At 40.3% G+C, this 24,695-nt stretch overlaps 1 protein-coding gene across 5 annotated transcripts in view; it reads right to left on the reverse strand.

Annotated features, from left to right (window-relative positions):
* Positions 1-417: 417 nt before the first annotated feature.
* Positions 418-24,695, reverse strand: part of lrp8 (low density lipoprotein receptor-related protein 8, apolipoprotein e receptor) — a 180,022-nt gene continuing 155,744 nt past the window's right edge. The window contains exons 14-19 of one of the 5 annotated variants that reach the window (XM_028587196.1): positions 21,653-21,794; positions 18,220-18,372; positions 15,735-16,139; positions 10,440-10,508; positions 6,587-6,759; positions 418-4,537 (exon numbers count right to left, since the gene is read on the reverse strand). In XM_028587196.1, the coding sequence (XP_028442997.1) occupies positions 4,499-4,537; positions 6,587-6,759; positions 10,440-10,508; positions 15,735-16,139; positions 18,220-18,372; positions 21,653-21,794 (981 nt within the window). In that variant the 3' untranslated portion in view covers positions 418-4,498. Of the gene's footprint in view, positions 4,538-6,157; positions 6,778-10,439; positions 10,509-15,734; positions 16,140-18,219; positions 18,373-21,652; positions 21,795-24,695 lie in introns of those variants that run through there. The other 4 variants (XM_028587195.1, XM_028587193.1, XM_028587194.1 and 1 more) reach the window with 4 other exon arrangements.

The following is a 24,695-nucleotide window of genomic DNA, read 5'->3' on the forward strand; positions in this document are numbered from 1 at the left end:
TTACTTTTGATACAGTGCATGAGGAAGTAAAGTGGTGGAGAGAGGTGAGTGATGTTAGAAAGCAGTCAGAGCATCCTGGTAAAGAGTGGCATGGGTCAGATTCCCTGCTCAGAAAAGATAAGATAAAAAGTGCAGAGAGGAAGAGAGGGACATGCGACGGGAGAGTTAAAAAACAGGGAGCACAAATCAGGAACACTAAAATGATGTTGGATTATGGGCTATCACGGCTGTTAGAATTTTCTACATTGAGCTTATAATGTAACAGTGTTCGTATATATGTATTCTCGGATTTTCAGAACCTGGATTGTGTTGCACCAGCTGTTTATAAATCCATCACTAGGGCGTCATTTCCACTGGGGACAGGGTGGACATGTCGTCTCCCCCCCACACACACACACACACTTTCCAAAATCCTGTTTGTGTCCCCCCCACTTTCAAATTTGTTTTGATATTATTTTGATTTATGAGTCTCTGTGACTGGCACCTATTTTAAGCAATAAAGATTCTTATACATAGTTTAGTACTATTGTTTCTTGCATAATTTATCATTATGGTCAACCTAATTATTTCCTGGATTTTGTATCACCTTCATGCCTATAAATGAATTTGAAATTTGAAAAGAAAAATTCTGGCGGAGGACCCCCAGGCCCCCCCACAACCAAAGTTACACCCTTGATCCACACACACAGTTGTGTGTAAAGTCCCTCTAAACTATTTAGTAACAACCAGCTACTGTAGTTTCAAACTAGTGATTTGTTAAATTGGGTTTCACCATTAAAACATGAGGAAGGTCTCAGCTAGGTTAAAGAAGCGTGTTAAATACCTTTGTTCTAGTTATCATGTTGCACATGAAACACTGCAGCAACTACTGACTTAACACTGAAAAGACTTCAAGTTAATAATAATCAACAAAAAACGGATCTTACAATAACTAAACAACTGAACATATGTACAGAAACACACACAGACACACACACAATTCATTATTCTTCAGCATGAGGCAGAGTGCTCAACTTGATCCTTCTAACCGTCATGTTGTTTATGGAGCTGACTGATGGTAAAACTATGATTATGCTACCATTAGGGCACTGATTAGGCCCTAAATGATTCCTAACAATATGAATCAAGAATGTCCAGACAGCATACTGTCAAAGCATTTCCTCTACTACCACTACAATTATTACCTACTATGTGATGAATGATACCAGTCCCTTTCTGGACCTGTTTAGCGTCCTTTAGGGGCGGCTCTCAAGGTGGCCACAAAGTCGACTAGCCAATCTGTCTTCACACTGTAGCAATAATAACGTTTCTACAATGCCACGCTCAGTCACCTCAATGAATAAGCAATTTATTCTCCTAACTGCATACCCTCCATATGGAACTCCATTAGACCTGCAGCAAACATGGACATGAAGGAAACTATGTGGAGTGAGCTCAGGGTTCAATCCATCATCGGGTTTGTGATTTATTTAATCTTAAATTCACAAAGATATCTGACCTTTTTCATCTTTCTTGCCATCTTACATCATCTACGTCTTTCCTTTAGGACTTAGATTTAGTTTTTTTATGAAAACATATGAAATTGTGAGCATTCTTAACAATTCCCAAGGCCATCATACCGAATGAAAATATTAAAACATGACCACAGTTTATACCAAAACGCAAGTGTGCCAATTCAAACTGTCTCCTACATGTCAATCCTATATTCTGCCAAAAAAAAAAAAAAAAAAAAAACTCACTGGGAATATGCTGAGCTGAGTTACAGTCTTCTCCACTGTGTAATGCATTTTATTTGGCTTCATCTGTGCAAGGGTAAGATGAAGGGAGATGGCCTCCCCTTTGTGCTCAATCCTGCTTCATTAGATAGACGTAGGGGAGTGCAGTCCTGGAGAGGACTATAATTTCCCTGTCTAGCATGCCACTTGTCACATTCAGTTCATAGAAATCCCCCACTGTAAACGGAGAGAAGAAAGTGGCATCCTTCTGAGGGAGGTGAGCAGCAGAAATCCAGCAAAATGAATGGCCCACTATTCATCTTCCAAGCATAAACCTGTTTGCGTAGAGTTTAGTCTAAATCCTGGCAGTCATTTCCTGCTTACCTTTGTCTTTGTCTGTTTTCCTGAGCATTCACACTGGGCAAAACTTTCCAGGAAACAGTGAGAACCATCAATAATAACTACCGTTAAACAACTGTTTGTTTGTATGCACATACTGTCCGTATAGTAAGATGAATGCATACGCTGAGTCTATAGCCTACAATGGAAGACTTTAATCTTTGCATTCTATACTTGTTTTTGCTCGTTATTAAAAAAAGACTGAACATCTGAAAAACAAAAGCATTTCTTAGCTCAGTTCAGCTGAATTGCCACATTGTTCTGATTTGTTATTCTTATGATGGAAGACCTGTAGCTAAAATTAGGACAAAGTAAAACACCTCGATACTTTATATAAAGCATTATATGTGTGCTTAACACCTTCAAGATGCCCTGTATTGAGACTAAATTACATCCAGGATAGGAAAGTTGTTATTCTACCATAACTCGTAACAGCGATCATGTTAAATCGTCATAACGGAGTCCAGTAATTTACTATTACAACACATCATGTGCAATTATTGCAATAGTCACTAGGCATGAATTCCATTTTATTCAATGGGCTGGAAGCATGTCTGTGGCAAGCCAATGAAAGATCAGCTCTTTACGCTGGTTTACACGCTTCCTCTCTATCCAGCTTTCAAATCAAATCAGTGCTCGGCTCAGTCAGCCTCGGCGTATTACTTATCTGCTCATACAAAACAGGGCCACTAACAACCGACACTTAATAGTCAGTGACAGCGGAAAGTGATTCCTTTCAAATGTGGAGTCTTTTTCTATTGCAAATGATATATTGTTTCTTTTTATTGTTTTATGTTATATGTGTAAATAAAGAAAAAGAAAAAACCAAAACACACACCATCTCATCCAGAAAACACACAGCCAAGATAGGGGACTAAAGAGGGAGAAGTTATAATGCCAAGAAACACCAAAAGCAGTGCTGTGAATCCACTAAAATGCTGCGATTGATGTTTACTGGGAAGTTATGAAACCATGTTATGTCAAATGAAAGAAAAAGTGATGTTGTGGGAGCTATACCTATAAGAATAATGTAGTGTTAAAGACTACTGGAACCAAAAATACAGCAAAAATAGACTGCTGCAAAATATATTTGTGTCAATAGATCAGTACGCTGCTTGCGTTCTCATACTTCATTTTCTTATACTTCATCCCTACAGGATTCCAATACTGAATGCACAACTATGCATTTAAATGTAAACATATCTAGAAACCACATAAAGTGTCCTGTCTTCTGAATTTCAAAAAAAAAGTATTTATGTGTAGTCATGCTCAGTGCTAGGGTTGAAAGTCAAAGAGCTCAGTACCTCAAAGCATCATTGATATCTCAAAAAGTGTTTTGTGACACTCTGCTGACTGAAAATGAAGTTTTACCTCTAACATATTGATTGCAGCAGACACAAACAAAAACTCAGGAACGCGTGAGTCCTCACACCTGCCGCAAATGAGAAAACAATCCCAAATTCATTATCGACTGTACGCACACCTCTGATAGCAGGAGAGAGGATTACCCATAATCCTTTGCCTTTTCTGCCCTGCTGATTTTTGCCTTGAGGCACTACCCTCTGGTGGCACAAATCCTCCTATTCCCCTCAAAAGAGAAAAAACACTCTACTAACTCTTTCACCCCCGAAATCACCTCCAAGCATGAAGACAACCCCATCATTTATTTCTGTCTCCTTTCCCCTTGGCTATATTTAGCTTTGCCTGCCTACATACAATATGTTAAGGGGCAATTCTGAGAGGCTGGGTGTGAAAAAGGATGACATTCTCCTGTTTGAAAAAAATCTGTAAAGTCAACTTAAGATGTAAAGGGTACTACAAAGAAAATAACGTCCTTGCCTACAACTCTATATCCTTGCAAACTTGAACACATCTGCCTGTAACTCTGTAGAACTGAGATATGCTGATTACATATTTACAACAGGAAACACATACAAATAAATAAAACGTCATATGAGGAATTCTAAATAATGCCAGCTTTTTCCCCCTGTACGGTGGTCAGACAGCCTTCTATTTACAGTGTGCACGGAGACAGCCAAATGAGGTTAGTTTGAACAAAATCATCAAGCAGCATTTTACACACCACTACAGCTAACAAGAGGCAGAGAGAAGAGAGGAGTGGAGCAGAGACTACTAATAAACTAGCACTAAGGAAAGTAGTAGTGGCTAGTAGTGGTAGTAATGTTACCCCAGTGGAGAAAGTAGGAGAGGAAGGGGGATTTACAAGTACATGTCATCCCTGCTCCTCAAAAGGGGGAGGCAAAATGAGGACCCCGTTCTCTTTCTCCTCTGCGTTGTACTGGCCTCATTGTAGTGGTGTAGAGGCTGTGGTGAGAGGAGGGGCCAGGATGGAATTGGGAAGGGGGGCAGGCTGCAACCCCCCCTCAGGGATAGCCATCATCCTCCAGACTGAGTGCCACGCGCTGCAAACAGCAGATAAAAAGACTGTTACCACAGTTGGCTGGTGAAGAGAGAGAGAGAGAGAGAGAGAGAGAGAGAGAGAGAGAGAGAGAGAGAGAGAGAGAGAGAGAGAGAGAGAGAAGTGAGATACATGACAAAAGAAAACAGAGTAGCATGATGGACAGAAGAAATCAGGAGAAAAAGAAAGAGATTCAAGCCTAGATGGTGCCCGGAAAAGAAATGGCAGGTTCATATGGAATCCATTTCTCCTGCTCCTTTTTGCAGTTCTCATTTCTCCCTCAGCTCCCTGACCTTCCCCTTCTCCTCTTTCCAATTCCCCCCCTTGTTCATTCCCTCCTTCTCCGGCTGCTCCTACGTGAAGAATGCAGGATGCCTGCCTACTGCTGAAAATGTCTAGCCTACATATTGCCAACCTGATTTCTATGGCTGTCTGAGTTGCCACACTGCCACGAAAGGAAAGAAGAGGAGAGGAAAAGAAGAAAACAAGTAAAAGAAATCAAGACAATAACAGAGATTTGTGAATATGTAAATAATAAAACTGGGAGACGAGAGACAGAGAGAGAGAGAGAGAGAGAGAGAGAGAGAGTATAGTTCCCTCCCTGGAGCCCTTCACTGAGGGCGGTTGTTTGTTCGACCTTGAATCTTAATATGTCTCCGTTGTGCACCTGTTTCCTGTGTGTGTGTGTGTGTGTGTGTGTGTGTGTCTCTCCAGCCTGTCATCATGCCAATGATACCCAGAATTCTTTGCCTCCTTTCTCTCTGGAGTAACACAAAGAAATCTGTGTTACCATGCCAACCGATCAAAGCGCTAGACTCCAACCCCCCTATAATCCGTTTTGGCTGCCCTTCCCTGCCTGCTTTCCGATACCTAAAACAACAAAAATATTCAATAAATGTTACAAGTATCCTGTTAATTTAAGTGCATTTTTGTGCAAATCACAGCTGGCGTTGTTTCTGGAGATTGTAGAAAATGCAGCTTCATGCCTGATAAGTGATTCTCAAAAATGCATCAGCATTAATGGAAAATCAACAGGGTTGTGTGCAAGTCATGAAATGTGGAGATCCATGGATTCTGCAACTGCACTCAAGATAGAATATGAGATAAATTATTTTCTGATTTGTGCTCCCATTTTAATCCTCCATGTCTTATTTACACTGTAACGAAAAAATAAAATCAAGCAATGCCACGATGTTACTATCTACTCTAGAAATACAATTTATTTGCAGAATGGTCAAGTCCAATCCTCTGCTTTCCTTTCAGTCAGCTATCTGAGGCGACTCTAAAGCTAGTCCTCTTTCTCTTCAAAGACTCAAAAACTATTCTACTAAGAAATGTACACCATTACACTGCATCGAGAAAGCAGTAATTATTTGAGCCTCTGTTTTTAGCAAAAAACATAACAGAGAAACATCCACAAAATTCCTCTCTGACAAGGGTACTACCTTGTGGCACGTATTTTTCTGTTGTCTAGTCCTGTTGAACAAAAATTGAACTTTTGCATGAGCTGCTTCCGTAAACAAAGATGATATGTGTTTGTGTAATGAGTTTTGTCAGAAAATGGGGGCCTCATAAGAAACGTCGCCCAGAAACAGAACAAACACTTTAACCACCAGAACAACACATCACGAAGTAAATGGGGTGGCAGGTTGGCAATACAGATGATGGTGATAAAAATATGTACTGTATGAGATATTATAGTCATGAAGGTGGAATAAATGTGAACATGATCATGTTCTGGTGAAGGGCTTACTGTATGTGTGTGTATTATTGGTGTTTTCAGTGATTACTGTAAAAATGATGTGTGAGATTGTGTGCGTGTGCAAGCCTGTTCTTTCTTTCCACCAGGCCTACGTGTACAACAAACGGGCGTTCCCAAACCCCTGCCCATCCTCCCATATCCAAAATAATCCAAACTGCTTAATTTCTGCTGCAGCTTCTCTCATTTGCCGCTGGAGAGCATCGGCGCCCCTGAGTACCAGTGAGAGTTGCTGTCTGTGACACCGCCCCCTAGTGGAAGCGCTATGAATGGTTGACTGTGGCTGTCACTCACTGCCGGGTAAACGTGGCCTATGGACTCGCTGTGTCGCCCGATGTGGATTTCATCGTCGTCGTCCTCTGTGGTTTTGCGGTAAACGGGGTTGTCGAAGTTCATGCTCTTGGTGTTCTTGCGCCGCCAGTTGCGCCAAACCAGGTATCCGCCGGTGCAGAGTAATCCGATGACCACTGTGGCAAGGATAGGGACTGCATGTGTTTAACACACACACAACAACAACAGACGGCGGGAGCGTTAACACAGCCCAGGGGACACAGAGCGGCGCTTTAAGCACTCACACACACAAACACGCCTCGCACACTTTACTTGATGTATTGAGGGCTCATTATTTTCTGTCTTTATTTTTTAAAAGGTATCTAATGCACACCCGTAAGACAGGTTTGGAGGCCAAAAATTGGTTTCTGACACATTGTTAGTTTCTTCGGCTGATTTTGCTAATTGCTTTTAGCATAAAATGAATTGTAATGTTATGGTAAAAAAAAAAAAAAATAGAATTCATTGGTGTTCATATTGTTGTTTAAAACACATTTGTAAAATAAAAACAGCAGTATAGGAATATCATTTACAGCACCAACACTTATGCTGAAATCATTTTGCTTGTAATTAGGGCTGCACGATATGAGGGAAATATGCGATAACGTTGAACTGCGCGATAATGATATTACTTACATAGAAGTAACTTACGATACATAGAACAGTGTACTTAAAGTCAGTTCTGCAGCTTCCAGTATTCTGCTAAAATAAAACTAATTGCTTGTTGAATTTAAAACAAATGAAAGGAAATCATTTCCAACATTTTTTTATTGGACAAATTGAAGACTGAGTTACATTTTAAAGAGCAGTTTTCTGCTGATATTTTTTTTCAACCAACACAAAAATCTCTGAGTGTCTTTTGCGATATTTCACAGCCTTTCACGATATGGTTATCGTGCCAGTTAATATCACGATAAAAACAACTTGTAATTACATTAAAGCCCTAAAAGTACTTAAACAGCTTGTTTGTGGTTCTCTTGACTCTCTAATATGCAGAGAATATCATCAACTGTGCTTACCACAAGAAGACTTTGTTTACTGTAGCTAAACTACAGTGATCAGCGCATCAAACTCTTTGATGCATGAGAACATAAAATCCTTGTAAAATCAGCTTATACCAGGATTACCCACAGTGCTTTACATTGGAGGTGTGCCACCTCGAGAAAGTTGTGTCTGAAATTAAACATCACCCATCACCTATAATCTTATTTGTAACCTAATGTCACTTACTTCTACTTAACATTTGTATTTATTTCTAACTGTAGCTATGCTACTTTATATACTTATTTGTGCTTTTCTTACTATTATTTTACCTTGAATTGACTGTGAGCAACTGCAACTAAATAATTTTGAGGGGATCAATAAAGTATTCTGATTTTGATTTCACACAGCAAATGCCATATATTTAATAAGTGTGGCTATTGTTTAGGCATTTATGTACAAACTAAATTAATCACAAGATGAGTCTTGAATCTGGGGATTTTTTAAAAGAAAATTGGTAAAAGCAATGAGCCTTCATACTGTATACACATTCTATTACATTCCTAAGTCTCAATCTTATATAATGATCAAAAACATATAGACATTAATGCACAATTTGCAACAATGAATGCCTGCATACACCATCACACACATCCCACATTCACACGCTCAAACACAAATACATGCATACACAATGACTGAAAATCACACACACACACATACACACTTTTCTTTCAAAGATTTTTGGCATTTATTTGTATAGGACAGCTTAGACTTGAAAGAGGAGGAATGACATGCAGCAAAGGGCCGCAGATTGGAGTCGAACCCGCGGCCAATGCGTCGAGGAGTAAACCTCTATATATGGGCACCAGCTATACCAGGTGAGCTAACCAGGCACTCCTGACACACACACACTTTTCTATTGAATCTTGTAGCATTCAGGTCCTGAAGCCAGTGATTAGGGTTTTGGTTTTTTAATAAAAGCCCTGGAAGGTTGCTTAACTGTCATTGGTGCATTATTCTAGTGCTACATTTGTGCTATGATTTATACTTTTGCACTAGCCATGGCAGAATAATTAAACACAATCTACACAGTGCCTGACTCTGGTGTTTTTGGAGAGTAGACAGGGTAGGAGAAGAGGGAAGAAGAGAGAGAAAGGAAGATTGGGGGGATTTGAGATAAGCTATGTCTGTCTCCTCTCATTACAATATCAGCATGGCTGCCTAGCTGCCCTTTAGGACCTGAGTGTGTCTATAGTGCATGTATGAGTTCATGTGTGTATAGCACACAGCAACAGCCACACGGGTTTGTGTTTGTGTGTGTGTACTGTGTGCCCACGTCCATCGATGTGTCTGCATCCCCTGTGGAAGCCCAATCTAATTGCTCTTTTGTTGGATAGGCACTTGAGATCCCTGTGTGACTGGGCTGGAAACCCCAGATCCTCCTTTGTTCTTCTCTAAATGCTCACTGGTTTAAAAAAAACATCAGCTTTTGTCTCATTTAGAAATGTTTTCACTCCAATTAGAGAGCGGCATAACAGCCTGACTTTGGCTAAATACCGATAATCATTGTTGGGCTGTTTCCCCATGTGGAGCTGTGGGTGGGCGTGGTGCATTAACGGATGTGAACGGAGAAATGGGGTGTAGAAATCCGGCCCTTGTGGACCTCCAACAATAATTAACGTTTCAAAGCTGCCAAAAATTGCAGAATGAGGGGATTTATGGCTGCAATGAATGGCAGAAGGATAGAATGAGGGATAGAGTGGAAAGGGTTAACAGTCTCGGGGGTTGTTTTAATGAGCTGACATCTCAATCGTTGAGAATGAAAAGAGAAAAGAAATTGCTTTACGATGTTTTAGAGATCCCATCATTTATCAAAGTATTCAACACGAGGGAATTAGCGACATATGCTGCTACTATAAGGTCATTTGCACATTTAGCTGGTTTCTCAGTTACTGTAGGTTATAAATTAATTAATTAAATATTTCCATGAAATTAGATTATCATTTTAATTAAAGCTAATAGAATAGTTTGCACACCTTATATTAGTTGTTGTTGCATGGTAGCCTAATAGTGTTTTTTCTACCCTGACAATAATGTTATTTCCAACATCACAATTTCCACTGCTCCAAGCCAAAAATACAGTTTGATCTCGTTAAGTCCCTTTCCCTCCTATTCAAAATCTGATTCCAGTAACTGTGTAACCCTCTCTCAGTCCACTGGGTCAGAGAAATAGGTCAGAACACTGGATTGATTGCAATGTGAGCATACTGTATGATTAGAGTGGGGACATAAGCTTAATGTTATAACAGCTGGTCAAATATGATGACAAAACATGAACTGAATTTCCCATTTGCTCAAATGTCATTAATAATGACGTAATGTGCACAATACAAAGGCAATGGCTGACAAGCTTACTGGCCCATAATGGCTTTTTCTAGCCGTAGGCCAGGAGGCTATTGTTGGATAATACCACAGCTCAGTACATTTTCTCAATTACTAAACTATTATTTTGTGCTTAAACATACAAAGCTGAGGCTGACATATGACTTGCATGTTCAAAGGACAAACAATTGTTACTGTTAAATCTAAAATATACTCATTTTAATCAGTCAGGTGGAAGTACAGACACTCACACAAACCCAGTCTCTCACACACACACACACACACACACACACACACACACACACACACACATGCAGCCACACACATTAAAATACCACATCCACATACAACATGCAAAACTTGAGAGACAAGCAGAGACGGAGAAGCGAGGAGGGAGAAGCAGGCAGGCAGAAAGCAAAGGCAACACAGCGATAAAGTAAAGAGTACTCACCGATAGGAATGACTATCCCCAGAACAGCTACTGTGATGTTGTTACCTATGAGGTAGTGATCACTCGCAGCTGAGATGAAGAAAAAAAGAGAAAGTAAATAAAGCTAAGCAAAAAGTTGTCCTCCAAAACACCCCCCACAAGACCTTGCTAGAGAGAAAAACAAGTTTGACGCATCCTGCTGGAAAAAAAATAGTTGCATAATACAGTATAAGGGCAGAGAATCCATCTGATTTCACTCAGGACTGCTTAAAACAGCATGTGTAAATGAAATGCGGATGAATCATACCAGGATGACAGAAATGCATGAGATGCGTTTTAATACAAAAGGAGACAAGTGCAATTCCAGGAAGTAATGAATCAGAATTTGCACTAATACAACTAAAAAACTAAGTTTGATTTAGGAAGCAATGCATCTTTCCATGGAGGTTTGGAACATGATGAATAGCCCAGCTGACCTTGAGAGGGAATGTAAAAACATGATTTTGTGTTGCAAGTCATCCATTTTCCTACAGCATGTCTTCATATTGTGTCAAAGTAAACATGTATTCTAGACATGCTTTGTATCCCTACTCCCCTTCAACTCTCACCCCAACAGGTCCGTGTGCAGCGTGACATTAATCCTGATCCCAGCCCTCCTATTAGCAGCAGGCTAGCCATTAGCCAAAGTGTGATCAGATGGCTATAATAAAGTCTAGTGAGAAAGATTAACAGAGAAGATCACAGTGCTGGTCCTGCATACCAATTAGCTCAATCTAGAAAGACACTCTGTGCAGTTGTACGCATGGAAAACGCAAAGATGGGAGGTGATAAATGGGGCATGCAATTAAGACATATTTTGTCTCATAGATGCAATCATATAAAGGATAAAATGCACATGCACACACACACAGACATACTGTAACAAAGAGGCACAGCAGGTGATACGACCTCAGACTGAGCAGTGAAGCGTCTGAGTCCTGAGTCAGCAGAAGTGAATTTGGCTTTTCTTAAAGTATGAGTGACGTGCAATGGGTCCTAAGACTCTAAAAGGTGGATTAATAGAATCTTATTAAAGCAGCAGTTATGAAAGAAGCAGTCTTAAAAAGCGTAGGCAAAGAGAGAGAAATGAGAAAGAGGGAAAATCAAGAAAGAAAAAAAGTCAATTTCCTTAAGACTATTATTGTTGGAGGGATTTTAAGTTCAAAAAGAATTTGCTGTTTGCCATTATGATACGTCCCTATTTATATCCCTACAGTATATTTGGCTCCTTTAAATATAACACCTATCTTAATGTCTAGGTTACCTACAGTAGATAATATTAAAGTCAAATATATGAACTTAAATATTATCTGCATGCATAGTTACACAACAGTTGTTGCATGCTATAATCATTCCTCCTGTTCATACAGGCTGTTAAAATACCCTTTTTCTAACATGCTTGCAATGCAAGTGATAGGGGATAAAATCCACAGTCCTGGTTTTGTGCAAAAAGTTGAAGCTTATATGAAGCTTCAGCAGTCTGAGTTAATCAAATGAAGTGGGTATCTTCAGAATTCCCTATTTTGTTTCAACAGACAGTTTTGGTGCTGAGCTGCAGTGACGGGGCAGTAACCCAAACAGGTAATTTGGTAATATAAAAAACGTAAAACAAAAACACATCGTCTGACTCAGACTAGAAAGACTGATGAATAATTAGAAGAGCAAACGTGTAAGAGGATAGATGCATATGAGTTCTGTGTACCAGCTGTGGTTTATGTTTTATTCCTGAAGCTCCTGGTTCTTCCTTGTTCCTCCATGCCAAGTGTAACAGCTGATGCTGGCACACTTGACAGTGTGCACTGAGTTGAAAATTATAACACATGGCCCATGGGTTTGGAGACGCGTAATGCCCCATTTTCGCATCCGTGTCTGCTCCACCTCTCATCTGGAGCACTTGTGGTGTGGTGAGGAGGCAACTTCAGAGACTAGAGGAAACATTCTTGCATCTTAGTAACTCTGAAAAACCCATGCCACCAAAGTGATAAGACAAGATGTAGCAGACATTCTCTTTGCTTCCATGAAAATCACTTTCTCTCCTGCCTTTTTTCCATCCCATCTTTTCTTATCCCTGTAAATGGTGTTTTTCCTCCTAACAGTGTGTTGTTTTTATAACTCTCAACCTCCCTGTTCGAGTGCTGGACTGTCATGTTCCGTTTAGTGCTCTGTTAATTCTTTTTCCTCTATGGCCTCCTTATTACCTCTCACTTGTTGGGACCAGCAGTAGTGTTAAACTTGATTTTAAACAAAAAACTGATTTTAAACAAGGGATACATGGGGTCAACAGGTGCCTGAGACACATGTCCAACTGCGGCCTACAGGCAACTCCACAGCCTGACTGCTTTCTGAGACAAAGGAAACATGTGGCCACAGACAGAGAGATCGGAGCCTACACGTAATTCTGACAGCCTGGAGATTTCAAACTCCCATATGAAAAAGTCCCCAAAATAGTCGTAGTAGTAGGCGTGTAGTTCACACACCTTCAAGAACACTCTGAATTCCCATTGGTCAGCAGAGTTTGAACGCTGCATCCGGTGACCGGGGAAATAAATACATCTTCTCCTTGTCTTCCGCTGCGACGCCCGTTGCTAACAGGCTGACACACAGGCGAAACCTTGTTTCATTTTCAAAAAAGTGGACTATTTTGGTGCTCTGGACGCACCATTGGAGCCTATGAAAAAACACAACTGTGTTTTCATATCTGCAGAAGCGGAAAAAAACGTTTTTCTTCTCAAAGTCGACTGAGACTTGTTCCCTGCTGCCCTAGGAAGGGACAAGCTTTTCCGTGCATTGCTGACGAGCAGCCGGATTTAGTTCTGTTTTACCGTGGAAATATATGGACAAAACGAACGGACTGCACATAGTAAGACGCTTAAGGTTTCTGGGCAGATAATACATGTGTGTTTATTAACGTCAGTAATGCTAATTCTGCAATTGTTACGACATTTGAATGTGATTTGATTAATACTTGTGCTACTAGTGCGCGTTTGATTATTAATCTGATTTGGGACCATCAAGTCCCATCTACAGTATTTCTGTGAAAGCACCACTGATCATGGTGCATGGTTGATATGTTGTGTTGAATAATGTAGCCCGTGTGAAACTGTAAATGCTACATTGCTATCTCCCGCGCGGAGAACTAGGTTACTGTAACTTTGCGTTAGACCAGAGTCTGAGTAAACGAGGAGATTGATTATCATCATCAGAACCTCGAGACTCCAAGTGCTTTTCCTTTCTCTAAAAAATCCTTTCCTCTTTTCTGCACGAACCGAACACACACACGCGTGCGCGCGTGCGCACACACACACACACACACACACACACACACACACACACACACACACACACACACACACACACACACACACACACACACACACACACACACTTTAGCTTGAAAAGCTAGCCCATAGCCACGGGGCGCTGGAACCCAGCCCCACTACCGCCCTCTTGGGGTTAAATAGTTTTGTGTAGCTCACGCGAGCAGCCATTTTTGATGTTTTTGTATTGAACTACAAAGGGTCTCACATTCGGCGGGGCTTCATCCGCCCTCTTGATCACGTAGCTTAGCTACCCACACGATCTCGGCACCTCCCCCTCTTTCTTACACACACACGCACGCACGCACGCACGCACGCATGCACGCACTACATGTCTATTGATTGACAATTAATGAAAGTTAAATAAATTCTATTATACTTTAAATAGCAGCTGTTTGTGATTATGTTGTAATAGCTGCTGGTTAAACAGGTCTGTGCTTGAATTTCACCCTTTTGTTCCTTTCAAAGATACCAGATAAATTAATCAAATTAATTAAGATCTGTATTTTAAAGGGAACACCACCTATGAGACTGTTTCACAGCTCAGTTATTGGTCCCTGATTCCATGGTGGTGCCCCGTTTTGATTGTTTGTCAATTTGGTAAAGTTATTAATACACATAGTCATAACTTTATTAATATTGATAAACATCTTTGATAATGTGCCAATAATTGAATCTGTACTGCTACCTTCTCTTTTAACAATCCTTAGTTTTACTCCTCGCTCTTGATCTCATTCATTTCCCTGTCCTCCCTATGTCGCTATCTCTTCCTTTTCCTCCAACTCTCACACCCACTTTCATCATCCTTCCTTTCTCCTCTCCCTCTGTATAGCTTTTTCAATCTCAGTCCTCGCGCCCCTAGTTTCTCAATATAATGAGAAATGTCTCTGATCTAAATGCAATATTGTCAATTCTGAGTTCAAACAGAAAGCAAGCTTTCTCATTTGCCGACCACTTTTTCTTTAACTTCCCTCTGCTTCTTCTATTTAATCTTTAATTATCTATCTATGTCATTCAGGTATAGGACATATTAGCTAAATGTTGTTCTAAAGTGTGTAAGTACGGTAACTGTATGAATCAGTATATGTTTGGATCAGTGTTTTACTGTTAGTCTCCTGCTTTGGTCTGAAAAGGGGAAATGCAATTGCATTGGAGCTAGTAGAACATAGAAAAATAAATCCACACATAAAAGGCAATTTGGAGGATTTATTGAGTTTTTGGCAACAAGAATTCAAACCGAAATCTGAAAAAACTGATTTCTGCAACAAAAATCTGACTGCATGTGGTGTGCAGCACAGTGGTTTATCAATTTTGCTTTGCGGTGCTATCAAGGGTTATTCTCCGCCTCTAAATGCAATTCAAGTCTTAGTGTGGCTGTGTAAAGCAGTGTTACTACTGTTATATTCTGCTGTCATTGCTTCTCTGGGCAACAAACTGTAAAGTGGTATTTGTTTTAGCCCGCCAGCAAAGCATCATTGGTGCGAGAAGGAACTCACGCCACGAGAGAGACAGTGAAAGAGAAGAGGCGAGAGAAAGAGGGAGAGAAAGACAAAGACAAAGAGAAGAGGCTGTCAGAAAGCAATGATGAGTGATGAGAGGTGTAAGGTGAGAACGGAGGGGACTGTCGTTTGTTAGCTCTGACAGCTCTGTTACACGCTGCTCATGGGGGACCGACAGCAAGCAGGCCGAGAGATACACTAGTGTGTATATTGTGTGTAAGAAAAACTAAGGGGAATAGAGGATGTAGATAGTAGATAGACAAATGGTCAGACAAAGAAACGAAATGGAAAGAGAAGCCAGAGAGAGGGGAGGGAAACTGATGCAAGCAGTGGTTTTTTACTCCCTGCTGCTTTGACGGCAGGTGGTAGTGATAGTGATGGCAATAGAGCATTACACTCACAGAAGAACACACATACTGTATGCGAACAAACTCACATTCCAATGCACAAACCCTGCTCACCATGATTCTTACCTCTGTGGGAGAGGTTGGCGTTGCTCTCTCTCTGAATGCTATTGGGGGCCACTGGGCCCAGTAGAGGCGTGTGTGTGGATGTGGACTTCTGACTGGCCCTGCTGAAACTGGCCGTCTCTGTACTCGTGGCCACGGGGGTCGGAGGTGGCTCCGTAGAAGTTGGCCTGGGGGTCTGAGGCGGGGCAGGTGTCGTCAGCCCTCTGGTTGTGGGCCTGAGTGTTGTAGCAGCAGAGGTGCTAGTGGAGCTTTTGGTCGTGGTAGGGGGAGTCGTGGTGCTGGCAACAGTTGTGCTAGTTGTTGTAGCGCTTGTTGTCGTGGTTGTGGCGGGAGTTGTAGTGGTGATGGTGGTGGAGGTGGTTGGCACAGCTGTTGTTGTGGTTGCTCTGGGTCGAACTGCACATAGGAAATAGGACAATAACCATAAGTATTTTGGGTTTTACTTTACTTTATGCTAACAGCTGGCAAGTACTGTCGACCACACGAGTTGCAGTATTTTGGCTGTGTGCATCAATACCCAGCATGTACTGAGACATGAAAAGATTATAGGCTAACACACTCCCAGCTCCCCAGAGTTTTAAACAGAAAAATCATACCATAAGGTAATTAAACCGATGTTCAAAGCAATTAACTGCGTTCTGCTTTTACGCATTACATAGACCAAACTCTTCAACTTCAATAGTTAGTTTTGTTATGCCAAGAATCCTTTATTTAGATAATAGACATTTTAGAAAAATAACAATATTGCATCATGTGATTCTGTAAAATCAATACAAGATAATTATTGCCATAGTTAGAATTATTGCCATAGCTTTCAGTCATTAACATGACCAATGAACCTCTACTTTGTCTTAGAAGGGAAGTTTACAGTATATAATCTATCACTTTCACCACCTTTTTAAAAAGTCATCTTTTTGTTTGTTTATTAAAGAGGGACAGTAATGATAAACATTTTTGCATAGGGATAATTATACATATAAGATGTCTAGCTCAACTGGCATCTTTTTATCAACTCGAATATAGTATGCATATAACACATATGCACAGGTCACCATTGACACCTTTCTATTTATGTTATCAGACAATCAAATGACCAAGTAATGAAAAAAAGTGATTTGATTGGGCATTTCCAAATACATGTCATAAGGTTTAATGGTTAGTGCAAATTATATAGACAGACCAGAGAGCAAGAGGAACATAATATTAGGGGGCATTTTTTCAAACCTTTATAAAGGCTCAGCAGAAATATTTGTACTACATTTGGAAGTCCAAAAATTGTGAGTGGAAGTGTTCTTTTCTCTCTCTCTCTCTCTCTCTCTCTCTCTCTCTCTCTCTCTCTCTCTCTCTCTCTCTCTCTCTCTCTCTCTCTCCATACTCAACGGCCATGTTTCCTCCCCCTTCCTTTCTCAGAGGGATTCTCTGCATGGTGGCCTACATTCATTACTATCTCTCTTTCTCAGCTGCTTTCTCCTCACCTGTTCAAAAATGAAACAGCGCGGGTCTATTAACGATAACAACCTAACAATGTGCTGACTGTAGAGGCTGGGGACTGGCTGAGCAGGGGGAAATAAGGTCGGTGAAATAATGGAGGTTTGCTGGGAACACAGGTAATCTGGGAGAATCCCCGACCAGCTTCCCAAGATAGTGTTACATTAAGCACAGGTACCGAATTCTCAGAAGGAGTTGGCTTTTGAATCAATCATAATATATACAATAAGATTAGATTTTGCATTGTTGAAGGCTAATACTGGAGACTACTCAATTTGGATAAAAGCTGCAATAGCCAATAGCGTTTATTTGTTATGGTTTAAGACAAATCTAAATATGAATGGGTATGAATATATACACTGTATTATGTACAGTATATGAGCAGACAAATTTCCCACCAGATAGAATACTTTTCATACTATTACTTTGTATTTATTATGTTAAGCATTTACTGTATACATTTTACTGACAATCTTAAAATAATTCAGTCAATGTTCTCAAATGTTACACTTCAGGGTGGGGGGCACACGTGGGAATACAAGTATAGGAAGCTACAACTCTAGCAATAAAATCTATAAAGAAACGAGTTGGTCTAGCTCTGGTGAGAGCAGAACCTAAATTATATTTGAAATGACAAGCCACGATTCAAGTCATCCTAGGAGACCGAGGAATAACCTATTCGTATTTACTTCAGGCTGTTACTGCATTGGGAATGTTCCCCATAGCCATCCATGTATAAGGTTGGATACCATCCAACCTACTGAACAGTTAAAAGCTAAACATTTATTTAAAGATATTTACTTAATTAGGAGGTGGACTCCTTTTAGCAGGGTTGAGAGAGTGAAACCAGTTTATTATCCGTATGACCTGGCACTCCATCATGTCACTGTGATTACAGCGATGTAGACTTCATGTGACATTCTCAGCACAATCCCTTTTATTAGGTGTGCTCCTGTGATTTATTGGTTTCAGAGCGTGACCGACTTACCTATAGCACAGCGCCTCATGTCTGGTCCCAGCTCCATGCCATCAGCACAAGCACACGTGTACTTGGGAGAGTGATCTGTGATCTGGGGGGCCTTCAGACAGAGGTATTCACAGCCACCGTTAGGCAGACTGCCCATGTTGCAGGTATCTGGGGCTTGATGGACACAAGCAGAAATAAAAGAGGATTAAAAGGGTTTGACAAATATGCGTTTGCACATTTTCCCACATACATGAATGAAATAAATTGCTTTACATATTTAAAGCCTTACATCTCCATTGAAAACGGTTTAAAAAACTTTGAAATGTATGATATTTAATAAAAAGATTTTCTTTAAATTGAAATCCCATGTCAGCTCCAGGGTGATGAGCACAGAGGTTTACGTGTACTGTTGAGCGGAATAATTAAGCGGAAAAGGCTATTAAGAATTGAAGACAAGCCCCAGTTTTTGGTCTCAGTCAGCATCAAAAGCATCTAAATAATTGTGAATTTAAGCCAGTACTGGTATGGACAATTTAAAAAACTAGAAGGGCACTCAGAGAGTGCAGACCTCCGTCAATGCATGCACTATCTCACAAAGTTAATGCAGTGTGAATTTTTCCAGTTGGGAACTCATTTTTCCTATTATTCCAACACTACATAAATGCAGCACAAATGCATGTCTCGCAATGTTAATTAAAGTGAAAAACATTGTGTGTATCCACCCACTGATTCAGATCCGCTCCAAAATGTAATGGGTATTCCTTGGCCAACCGAAAACATAACCTCCTTTGTGGAGGTAAAAATCTAAGTTCCTGTACAAAAGTGACCACAAATGTAAACTCAACTAAACAAAACTCAAGTTCATGACTTAGCAAAACATCTTGGCATATGTAACTGATTATGTAATTGTTTTTCTTCATTTAATTTTTGGATATTTTACTTAATCACACTTTATTACACTTAAATATTGGGGGATTTTTTTTTGTGTCCCGTTATTATGAATTATTTCTAGGTTTGAGTACTTGTAATATCTACAGGTAACCTTTAATGAAGCTTAGCGCAAGTTTAGCCAGGAAGACTATCTTATGTTACTCACTCATTCTAATTTACCTCCCTTCCCACTTGAACTCAAAAGTTTCAAAAGTCTTTAAATGTGACTATAATGTATGTAACTATACTGTGGTGTGATTGTGGGGCTAATACTGGACCCCAAATTTAGATCTAAACATCAAGTCAGAGCACCGGGTATTGAACATTGTTAGCTTAGTTGTAGTAAACAACATCTAATCAGCCAAAGTACTACTTTCTATCTATTAATCGTATTGTGTACCATACTGCAAAACAACATGAACAAGATGCTAGGGCCACATTTTAAAGTGTTATTTAGAAACCTATAATTATTCCACGGCCTATTTTCCAGTACAGTGAAGAGATGCTTTGGTTAAGGCAGGGGTGTCTTGTTTTTAATCTCTGCAGCCAAATAAAAAATTTACATTTTCCCAACCTAAGACTCAGTGTCATGGAAAAATAATGCTACTCTTGACATGTGGGGAAGCACCAGAAATAGGTCAGGTTGCGGTCGAGTCTGCCTCCTGACTTGTGCGTAGTTTTAAAGAGCAGCACATCAGAGGAATCATCACCCGTCAGGGGAAGCAGCAACATCCCTCACGACACACAGTGAGATTCTAATAAGCTGGGAGCACATTTGTGCTTGGCGTACAGTATATCATCATATCAAGTATATACTATGAACAGCTGTCTAAATGAAACTCCAAATATCTTATATACCTGCCTTTCATTATTAAAAAGAAATGAGGCTCTTTGAGTAAAAGCAAGTCTTTGAAATGCCATGACACATTATAACAACACATGTAAATTTGATGCTGGGGAAAGAAACGTGGAAAAGGAGAGGAGAAAAGTGGAGGGAAAGAAATCAAAGAACAGAAAGAAAGAAAAAAGGAAGCATTAGGAACATACATATAATAAGATAAGAAGGAAGGATATGAGGACAAGCCTTTGAGGAAAAGGAATAACCAGGAGAGAGACTGAGATAAAATTTAACAAAATTATGTTTTGAAGTTGCAATAGCTCCATCGTCCCATTCTCCTCTTCTGCACTGCCTCCCTTAGGTCTAGAATAAGAACTAAAAAATGGAACATAGGCTTCAAAGCACAGCTGGATGGACACAAAATAAATAGATAAAAAAAGGTAAAACAAAGAGAGAATAGAAAAAGAGAGCCTTATTTGAGGAACTGTGTCAAAAAAGCTGAAGATGTTGACGTATTGCTCCAAACTCATTCAACATGTGTGGAGGTATAATGTGTGATGCCCTTCCCCTTTTGGGTTGTTTAGATTAGCACATTTTCTGACAGGAATAAAAGATATGAAAAGCAAGAGAGAAAGATAAAACAGTGAAACAAAGGGACATGGCAAATTGCTTTCAATCATTGTACATTTTATCGAGAATTTCACTTATCATTCAGATCTACTACTATCCTCACAGGACAGCTAGAGTTCAGTCAGTGTGTCTTTGTTTAGTCCAGTAAGGCCTGGTTGTTGACTTTGGGGAAAAAAAATCCTGCTTAATTCTGTGGTATCTCTTTAAGCAAAACTCTTGATTTATTAATAAGAGAATGCAATTTGCTCCCCACTGGCACTCAGGCAAGACTGCTTTGAGCTCAGTGTGAAGGGAGAAAACAAAGCATGAAAACACAGACTCACACAAGCAAATTACTGTCAAACACACACACACACACACACACACACACACACACACACACGCGCTCGTTCGCACAGCTGCATCCATCCTGGGAAAAATACTACATCAAAACACATCATTTGACACGGACAACATACACATCAATCTAATCACCATCAGGTTATTTGTTTATTACTTCATCTGACAGTTTTTATGGATTAAGTGGATACTTTGGTACTGTAGGCTACATGTATAATTCAAGGCTTTGTTACCAGGGAGTGGGATGTTGAAAGGATTATTACTTTTTTGGTTATAGTTTGTTGTTTGGGTTAGAGGCGCTTAGATCAAGTGATCATATTATGTAACTGACCAACACTGAGCAAACATTCTCTCACACACACACACACACACACACACACACACACACACACACACACACACACACACACACACACACACACACACACACACACACACACACACACACACACACACACACACACACACACACACACACGTTTTAACTTATTCTGTTTGATTATAACCTCTGCTCAGGGTAATGTTTTGTTGGGAATTATATACCAATGAGAATAGTACATGGAGCAACTATGACCAGAGCCCATTATCCCCAATTTGCAATTCAAGCCCATCACCTGTAGCTCCTCATCTAATCAGTTCGCTATGGCTACTACAGGCCTTGAAACAAAAAAAGCACCAAACATGTCCATGTCATATTGTTGTTGCTGCATGTCTTACCCTTGGGCTGCCTCTGTTCATGAAACACCACCAGGTCCAGGGGGTTGTTGAGGTGCTCTGCCACCTTTGCCACATCATGTCCTGTCAGTCGGTTGGCACTGTATATCGTTTCATCCTCTAAGTCGGTCCAATATATGTGATCCTGAACAAAAACAGAGAGAGAGACTTTAAAGAAATACATCAGTACACACAAGTCAAAAAGAAAAGAAAAGACAGGAAAAAAAGATCAAATATTTACTCATTAGTTTCACCTCCTCAGCACACAGTGGACAAACGCAACAAAAGTGGGGTTTAACAGTAAATAACTTGTTTTCCTCCACAGGGAGTCCTCGTTTCTTGAGAAAAAAACACTGCTAAATGATTTTAAATGCTTAAAACAACTTGGGTTTATGATCAGTATAAAGCTGGATTTGGGCGTACGATGTGTTTGTAGCATAGTTAAAAAATGTTCACCATGTTACAGTCGGTTCTTTTCCAATGACTGTGTATGGCAAAAATGCTTTTCGGGCCATTGTGCCTCACGTGATGAAAGAGTTGTAATAACCTGTATGGCAACTACACAATATTGGCACTTGCATAAGGTTGAGCTTGTCTCAACTTTCACTTCAGCTTTTTTCTTTCTTGCTTTCGATTTCTCTTCCTCTCTCTAAGACCTACTCACAATTCTCTTTAGGGATACTACAGCATAAGCTGCACAAATGGTTATGACAATTGGTTTCCATGGCAACTGCAGACTGCTTCATCTATGCAGACACACATCAATTAAGAAACACACTAAATGACATCAAGAGAAAACACACAGATCTTGAGGGCCTATCAGGAGGTGTGTGGGAGATGGAAAGATGGCCCGTATAGGCATTGTTTCATTAGACTGAGCTTGTGTTAACAGTTGCATGGTCTTTCTAAAGGGCACCGACCTGTAGGGGTCCGGCCACAGATTTGCCTGGTGTGTGTGTATATGTACGTGTGTATCTCTGTGTTTGCTTCAGTTATAGCTGTAATCCACACACTCCATTTGTGCTGGGTTATCAGCTGATTTAACCTTTCTCTCACTTTCTCCTTTTCCTTCTTTCACTGAGCTCACTATCGCTCCATCTCCCCTTAACTCAGATTCAGATGACCTTTACTCATATGACAGCAGCGCTGAAACAATGAAAGACAAATATCAGCCATGTTGATAAAGCAATACTCAAATCTATCATTTCATCTCTCCCTTTGCCTTTCTGTCTCTGCGGATGTCTTTCTCGGTCTCCGTCTGTCTCTGCCTCTGTTTTTCTCTCTTTCAATTTCTCTACTGTCAATCTCTGCATCTGTCACCTTTTCCTCACACTGAAAGCTTCAAACAGCAATGCAGAACTGAGAAGGTCATTGCTCTTCATTGCTAGATCAAGGCGACTCTTCCACACACAGAACGTACTGTAGACACAGGCAAATGCAAAAGCTCTCCTGAACACAACATTGCATCACCTCAGTCATAGCTATGTATGTCTGTGGTTGTCAAGGGGGTGAGACTGCATCTAAATGGATACAAAGTCTTCTATGGGTCAAGGAGAGAACAGCCTTTGATGATTTTGTTATGATTTTTGTCCCAGAAGGACCTTCTAACAAATGCTGAGCCCTTTTTGACTGACACATCTGCCTGATACTTAGATGTCATGCCAGAAAACTACAAATGAAAGCTCAAACAAAGCCAACACTTTCGGAGCCTTTGATTGTTAGGGTTTAATTTGTATTTATTTGTTGTTATTATCCGAAGTTATGAACATATGCTTGGTGTTAAATCTGTGTAGGAACCGAATGATATGGGGACACATTTTGTGTTAATCTCCACTAAGCTGCAGAAGAGTGTTAAAGCCTTTTCACATGCATGGCACACCCACACAGGTGTTTCTAGTTATTTGAGCTGATAAGACCTCTTATCTGGACTCTGGGTGTTGACAGATAAGGCTTGATTGACATTTTCCTCACTATTCTGTTAAAGCAGTGGTCTAGTAGCTCCAATTTCAATATTCACATAGACTCTCATTCATTTAATCGATCCCTGTGTAGTCTACATCCACGACTTTCAACTCCTGGGATTGCCCCTTTGCCGCTGGAAATTTCGCCGTATGTACTTCTTTTCTGCCGGATTTCGGTTGCCTAACGCTTTCTTTGTGTTGTAATTTTAATCTCTGATTGATTTATGAGGACTATGGTTAACTGCTCCTCAGATATCTGCAGGGTAAATCCAGACAGCTAGCTAGACTATCTGTCAAATCTTTCTGTTGCACGACTAAAACAACTTCCAAGTTCAAGTTCCTTCCCGAGGCTATTTTGCAACGCCACTAGAGCTTAGTCCTATGCGCCATTCATGACGATTGTGATTGGTTTAAAGACATGCCACTAAGCCAGAGTGTGTTTCTCTCCCATCCCGGGATGCTATGTAGACTAGCCAGACCCTCCTTCGAAGCGCTGTGAAGGAAGGTCCGGCAAAGCGAGACTAATCCCTGTGTGACTGATGAATGTGTGTCCTTTTTTGGTGTCAGTAACAACCAGCTCTGGCTGACTTTGACAAGCAAAGTCACACGGTCTACCGTCTATACAGTCAATATCTTCCTCATAATCTCAGTCAGACTTTTGACAGTGTATCCTTTTTTGGTGCTGGATACTACAGTATGCAATTTTAAATATGATTTTAAAGGCCTACCCAGGATTTAAAACTATTAAATTTTGTGATGGAATCAATTAATTCTGATGGAGAGTCCAAAATAGAGGAAGTTATTGTAGCTTATCTCCCATGTCGTTTGATTACTCTGTGAACTTACTGTCTTATTAATGACCAAGCTAAGCTAACAAGCTACGGAGTTTGCTAACTGATTGTTCGCATGTTAGCATCTCAGAGGGCTTTATTTTCCATCTTGAATTACTTTTTTTCTAAGGAACTGGTATGCAATGGTGGATAAAGTGCCAGAAGAGGTTCTGAAAGCTATTTTTACTGACTAGTGTTATCCTAGCTGGGCCGGCTAGCGAGCTAACCATTAGCTTGCCATCTATAGCAGTTCGA

The sequence above is a fragment of the Perca flavescens genome, chromosome 9, assembly GCF_004354835.1.
Source record: "Perca flavescens isolate YP-PL-M2 chromosome 9, PFLA_1.0, whole genome shotgun sequence".
NCBI lineage: Eukaryota > Metazoa > Chordata > Actinopteri > Perciformes > Percidae > Perca > Perca flavescens.